Source organism: Dermacentor silvarum, chromosome 4 (assembly GCF_013339745.2).
Source record: "Dermacentor silvarum isolate Dsil-2018 chromosome 4, BIME_Dsil_1.4, whole genome shotgun sequence".
NCBI lineage: Eukaryota > Metazoa > Arthropoda > Arachnida > Ixodida > Ixodidae > Dermacentor > Dermacentor silvarum.
Window position 1 is genome coordinate 214611465 of NC_051157.2, and position 6784 is coordinate 214618248.

General features: G+C 47.6%; 1 protein-coding gene across 2 annotated transcripts in view; it reads left to right on the plus strand.

Moving 5' to 3' along the window:
* The window catches only part of LOC119450938 (uncharacterized), a 95714-nt gene extending 95384 nt beyond the window's left edge, over positions 1-330 (plus strand). For both annotated transcript variants that reach the window (XM_037714404.2, XM_049666361.1), the window contains exon 5: positions 168-330. In XM_037714404.2, coding sequence (XP_037570332.1) covers positions 168-308 — 141 coding nt within the window. In that variant the 3' untranslated portion in view covers positions 309-330. The remainder of the gene's footprint in view (positions 1-167) is intronic.
* The last annotated feature ends 6454 nt before the right edge of the window (positions 331-6784 follow it).

Below are 6784 nucleotides of genomic sequence, written 5' to 3' on the forward strand. Positions count from 1 at the left end.
TGGACTGTGTGTTCTCATTGCTTTGAGATATTTGCGTACAGTTGACAAGCTCTAAGTATGTTCATCTATCACCTTCTCTAAATATTATTTTGTACTTCAAATCTATTCGTATATATAGCACATTGTAATGTACGTTGTGCATCGCGTCCTTGTCTGGTCACCGATAGGTTGTGCTGGAAGAGAAGCAGACGACAGAAGACGGCCAGACCATTGCCAAGGGTCTTTGCGAGGAACTGGGCGTAGACACCGGTAGCCTCATCTCTGGCTCGTACATCGACATGCTGCCTCAACAGACTCTCTGGGAATAAAATTCACTTTGCAGTGAGCCACTGCTCTCTGTATAAGCTTACAACATTTCTGGTTTAACGGTGCCAATTTATAAGCGCGCCAATATGGAACGGCACCTTATAATGAAATGTCTGTACACTCTGATGTGCAGCCCGCCTACGCAAGGCTGGGCAATAGCGTAAAGGTGGCTGGACAACTATGCGCTTAGTGCATAACCCGCACACGAAGAGACAATAATCCTCGCGGACAAAGTTTGAGAGCGAAACGGAACACCAGGATCAACTTCAATGAGCAGCTTCAGTAAAGCTTGCGATAGAGCCTGGTGCGATTCATGGCTGAATGTGCTGCCAAGTTGAGCTGCGCACTGTGCGGCATGCGTGTGTGAAGCGCGCTTCCATGACACGAAAGTTATCACATGGTCGAAGACAGTAAGGAATGACGCATTTCAAATGGATGTCAGTGGTGGATGTGGGAACATGCCTTAGATTGCTCCATCAAAACGAAAGAAATGAAATAGCATTTTTGAAAACCGCGAATTAACAAGAAATCAGGAAAATGCACGTGACTTGAGCACAAATGTTAATGTTAAGTGAGGCTGTGTGGATTTGTTGCTTCCTTTTTCTTTGGCCCTGGTTTCCGTTATCGTCATTATACAAGTTGTCATTTCGCGCATCACCTTGTCTGTCTGTCTGACTACTGCAAGCACTGCACTACTGCAAGCACTACTGCAAGCACCTGACTACTGCAAGCATTGTTGGAGGCTTTTCTGTTGAGAACTTCACTCAAGAAACCCCGGAACAATGTCCCAGCGGCTTATTTTTTAGTTTCGTCGGGGTGCCGCCGGCAGCGATAGTGAAGGCTCTGTGCCACGCCCCCAGCTTTCGCTGCGTCATTGGGCAAGGCAACACCGTTTGCATCCGGCCATAGAGTAACCCGCTCCAACTTGTACTGCAGGTTTGTGCTCATTCTTCCTATTCTACGTACAGTCAACCACAAAAGTTTGCGGACCACGCGAGCGCGTGCCAGACTGCCTATCCGCGCCACCTAGCGGTACGCCACCTAGCGGCGACAGGGGCGCTCTCCCGGATATGAGCCCTCTTGGTACTCGCCTGCCTGTAATCTCTCGGTCCGCGACGACAGATCGCCGAGCGTTTAACCCATTGCGCCACAAACGCATTTGCAGAGAGCTACACAGACGCGCCTTATATATCTAACACTCCTCCGTGTACCCGCGCTCTTGCTCGGGGCGGTGCCGCCGCCTACGAGCAGAAAAGAGAAGTACTGCATTATGACACTAACGCGCACCGACAGTGAACGCTTCGGTGGTCTCAGCACTACGACGCCTCGATGCCAGCATTCGAAGGGACGCTGGCATCAAGAAGCACTACCAACGCCACCTAGGTGGCGTGGCCTCCGCAATTAGCTCTGAAAATGTTTCTGAAGTTGATCGCGGAGGCTGCAATTACGATGCGCTGTACGCGCTGATTTGACTCGGTGACGATTCAGTTACGTGCTTTGTCTTGCGCGTTCTATTAGTGTGTCAGTTACGTGCTTCGTCTTTAGCGTTGTGCTAGCGTGTGCAGCGTAGTGCAGCTTCCATATGCACGACGGTTGCTCATGGTCATCGACGTTGGTAGTCGTGATGGAGGAGACGTGCCACCAGGCGTCAGCGTGGGTGCATCAACGCCTAAGGGCGCTTTAGCCACAAAACAACAATAGACATTATATATCAATGTGCAATAAACATTACACTACTTCTGTGAAGACACGTTTCACTTTCGTGTTCTATACCGATTCCTATATAAGAGGGATCAACCACATGTTTTTTTTTATTCCTGTGCATGATATTGTTAGTTCGTTGTGTTGACGCAGAGCGCTGTCTGCGATAAGACCGCCACATATCTGGCTTGATAGCAGTATCGGAGCAATCACTGCAACCTTTGTCGACTAGTGTGCCAGTGGGTAGATAAGTTTCACGAAGCGCTGCGACGATTTTTTTACGCGACGTTTACTGGCGCACTTTGGTTGGCAGCATCTTGGTCCAATGAGTGTTGCTGCTTCTGCGTCTTGAGAGAAAGGGTAGGGAGGTGTTTCACTGTCATCAAAAATAAAGAAAAAGCGGATGCATAGAAAATTTTCTTTCACACATAGGCGCATCTTCGCATCAGTCGCTGAAAACGTAGTAGACTTGCTTCAGGCCACGTGGTGATTGCCTATTTGGAAAGATGCCGCTGCGTGTTCCACTTGACGAAAGAAGGCACATTGTGCGTTTATTTATAGAGGGAATACCTCAGCGCGAAATCTGCCGCCGAACCAACAGGAGCCGGACTGCCGTGAATAGGATTATTCAAGCTTTCCGCGACGATGACAGATTCACAGATATGGAGCGCAGTGGGCGTCCAAGGGCCACGACTGAGGAAGAGGACCGCCTGATTACGGCCGCCATCGTGGCTGATCCTTTTCAAAGTGCAGAGGATATCCGAGAAGCGCTCTCGCTCACGGTATCGTCTGAGACTGTAAGAAGAAGGCTGAGTGAGCTTGGCCTGCAGTCTTTCGTGGCAGCACAGAAGCCCTGCCTCTCAGACAGCCAGCTACAAGAACGACTCATGTTCGCTACAGCAATGAAAGATTGGACAACAGAGAAATGGGGCGATGTCATCTTTAGCGACGAGTCAACTTTTTCCACGCGCTGGGACCAACGGAAGCGGGTTTGGCGTCCACTAAACTGCAGGTGTGTTTACAGTGTATTGGCAGTTAATTCACGAAGCTAATTCTGCATCACAACATGTTTCACGTAAAATGAGCTTTTGGACATTACGAGATTTTTCTGTAGTGGTATTATGTTGAAAACATTAACGATTGTTTCATAGTACTACTTACTCTGAAGCTAATTAAAAGCTGCCAGTGGGTCTTTCAGTACTATCTAATGATGTTTGCACGTTTTCTATTGCAACTCTATAACAGCATTATAAAGTTCATACGCAAGAGGAATCACAACATCTTTAGACGCGCCGCTGGAACCCAATTGTATGCTATTTCTTGCAGATATCTGCCTAATTACACACAGAGTGTTCTATCCAGTGGACGGTGTTCCGTGAGCGTGTGGGGAGCAATCAGCAAAGATGGCCTTGGTCCCCTTGTGCGTCTGGAAGGGCCCTTCACTGCGTCACGGTACTGTGACGTCATCACTAGACACCTCGTTCCGTATGCGCTGGACGGTCCCTTCAGCGACGGCTGCTATTTTTTTCAACACGACCGCAGCCCGATCCATAAAGCACGTATCGTCCAGTCATTGCTAGAAGAACATGCTGTTTGCCAGCTTGAGTGGCCTCCATGTGGCGCCGACTTGAATCCCATAGAAAATGTCTGGGGCATGTTGAAGAAACGGCTGTCCACACGAGCCAACCGCGGCCGCACGGCCGATACGCTGTGGCAAGCGATCGCACAAGAATGGGAAAGCCTGCGCGGTCGACCGGAGATTACTGAATCTTTGTACGAGTCGATGCCCACACGCATCAATAAGGTGCTAGAAAACGGCGGACATTTCACTTCCTACTAGATCATTGAGAGACCTATGTTTCATGACACTTCTGTAAATGTCTTGTGAATAAATTCATCCCCTTCAGACACGAATTATGATGCACTGTCTGCAAATGCGTCAAATGCGCATGGCATCATTTCAAGACGCTCACTATTACATTCCAAGAAAGAAGACGAAGCAATGTGCTGTTTTGTGCGAGCTTAAGTAAAAAAAATTAATTAGCGTATAACTCATTATCTAATTATTCTGAAATCCGTCAGCTTCAATGCTTGCATAAAAAGAATCAGCTATTAGGCCCGAAACGCATGCACACTTGCTTTTTCGGTTGTATTCGTGTCGACCGGAGAAAAAAAATACTCTTGACGTTGGTCTTGGAACGCGGCACGTCGAACGATTGTCTAACATGGTAGTGTCTCCAGCAAAGTGATCATCTGCAGCAATACGCAGGACAATGAAGTTAACTGACCGCTAGTTGTCCTATCAGGAAGCGGACACGAATGTGCACACTGAGCTTTAGGTCATTTGAAGAAACACGTGGCGTGGGACGCGCCTCCGAAGTTCGAGTCCCCAAACGAGGACGCCGTGTCGCAAAGGGTTATAAAAAGAGTCATCGCACCCGATTATTTCTTATTTTTCTAAATGTAACCACTATAGCAGCGCGGTGGTTCGGGCTTTGCGCAGCAAAACCTGGGCGCAGGCGATCAAATCCCGGCCGCTACTGTCACTTAGCGATGGGGGAGGAACGGAAAAATTCTGCCTACTGACTAAGCATCTGTGTCCCATGGCTGCCTCACCGCTCACTCACGCACTCACGAAAAAAAAAAAAACAGCGTGGCTACGCGAAAATAGAACTGATAACAGCCGAAGAATACGCTGTCTGATTACTTGTACTGATATTCTGCTCTCAAAATATAAGCAAGTAGCCCTGGCTAACAAAGAGCGCGTCACGTTGAAAGAGATAGGTAGAAAATATTTGCGCACAGTGCGAAAATAGACAGGCCATAGATTTAAGGAGGGATGCGTCTTCAACGTAGCGCTGCTGTCGATCGCTGGTGACGTAGCGGAAGTGTCGCGAAGAGGCTCTTGGCCACGCGCTCGCGTGGTCCGCAAACTTTTGTGGTTGACTGTACAATACAAGTTTTAGGTTCCTAGGGGTGTTTACTTGCCCAAGTGCTCTATGCGTGTGTATTGCTGACTGCTTGGGCTACTACTGAGCGGTGACGTTGAATTGAATCCAGGCCCAGACGATAAAGTTTAGAAGAGCCTCCTTAGTGGCGAGAAGAATTCTTGAAAAGGTAGGCACACTCGCCGTCAAGCTTGGCTATATTGCTCAAATTGATTCTCGCCTTAATTCAATGGAATTCGAAGTGAAACGTCTTTCGTCATGCAGTCCACAACTTGATCACAATGAAAAGGTAGTTGGGCAAATGTCCTAGTGTTCTGTAGCAATGGGCTCTATGCTTGACGATCTAGAAAACAGGAGCAGGTGAAATAATGTGGGTATCTATGGACTGAACGATAGAATGAAGGAACCGGCGTCGCTAAGGAGGCAGGTAGTCGATGATGTATTCTGTGGTAAGACGGTAGTGTGGGTGTCTAGCTTAGTAAGAATCGATGGAGTCGGCGCTAAATAACCAAGCGCCAAAAGACCAGTTATTTTCGACTATTTGACTATAATGAGAAAAGAAACTTTCCAAACATGCGCATAAGCTAAAATACTCCTGCCTATCACTCAGTGATGATGGCTCTCGGGCAATGCGCGTAAAAAGAAAGCACGAACACGCTAAAGCTAAAAAAATATGAGGGTGGGCATTCATTGAAGGTTGCCTTTGATGAGCTGATTAGTGATGGAAAATTTTAGGCCATCATTTTGTGTAACTTGGCACCAAACCGACTCTAGGGTTGCAGGCACTGAAGCACACGAGTAGTGCGATACAAGCGGAAGTGACGTAATGGCATTGTGAAGCAGCTACGCAATCTTGTCTTGCTTGTAATAAACTGCCGTAGCATAATAAATAAAGTCGGTGAACTGGAAGGCATAATAAATAGTGTAGGTGCTGATGTCGTTATTGGAACCGAAGGTTGGCTTGGCCCTACAATAGCTGATCATGAGGTCTTTTCCAGTACTTTCAATGCATATTTCAATGACAGGTCTTCGCACGGCGGTGGTGTCTTTGTGCTCTTAAGCCAAATGCTTCACAGCTACGCACTTCGCATCGACCGCAACCCTAGAGTCGCTTTGGTGCCAAGTTACACAATATGATGGTCTAAAATTTACTGTAGGGGCCTTCTATCGCCCGCCGGCGTGTGATCCTAATATTCTAAACTAATTGCGTAAAATTACTCGCACCTTTTCTAAGGAGTGCATTATTTTTGGCAGTGATATTAATCTTCCTTAAGTTACGTGGACGAATGGCGATTGTGTGTTGAAACACAATATTAGAGCCTGTTATCAATTTAAAACTTTGATTTCAGAGTCTTTTGGTCTTTATTAGCATGTTTCCCAACAAACACGGGGTCCTATTCTCCTTCACTTGTTGTTTTTCAATGTCAGTAATTTTGTGTCTAACGTGAGTGTAATTCCTGGTATAAGTGATCATGATGTTGTTGCTACAGTGGCTGTTGTTTCTCCGCCCCCCAAAACTACCGAGGCGGAAGTTTTATTTGTCATTTCCAATAGCGACGTTCAAAAGGCTGATGCAGGACACCACACACTTGATTGTCATCTTTTGGCGCTGAGACCGGGTTGCCTGTGCTCTTTTGAGCACCACCGGTCTGTGAATTCGTCGGCGCGGGTTTTGCGTCACCTCGAGATATTGATCGCCTCGAGAAAAAAGCGCCTCCTTCACGCGCTTTTCTTCTTCTCGCTGTCTCCCTGGCCTCTTTCGCTGCCTGTCGTGCCGCCTCCAGCCGGCTTTCTTCTTCTAGCTGGGCAGCGTCCGTATGGCGAGCTGC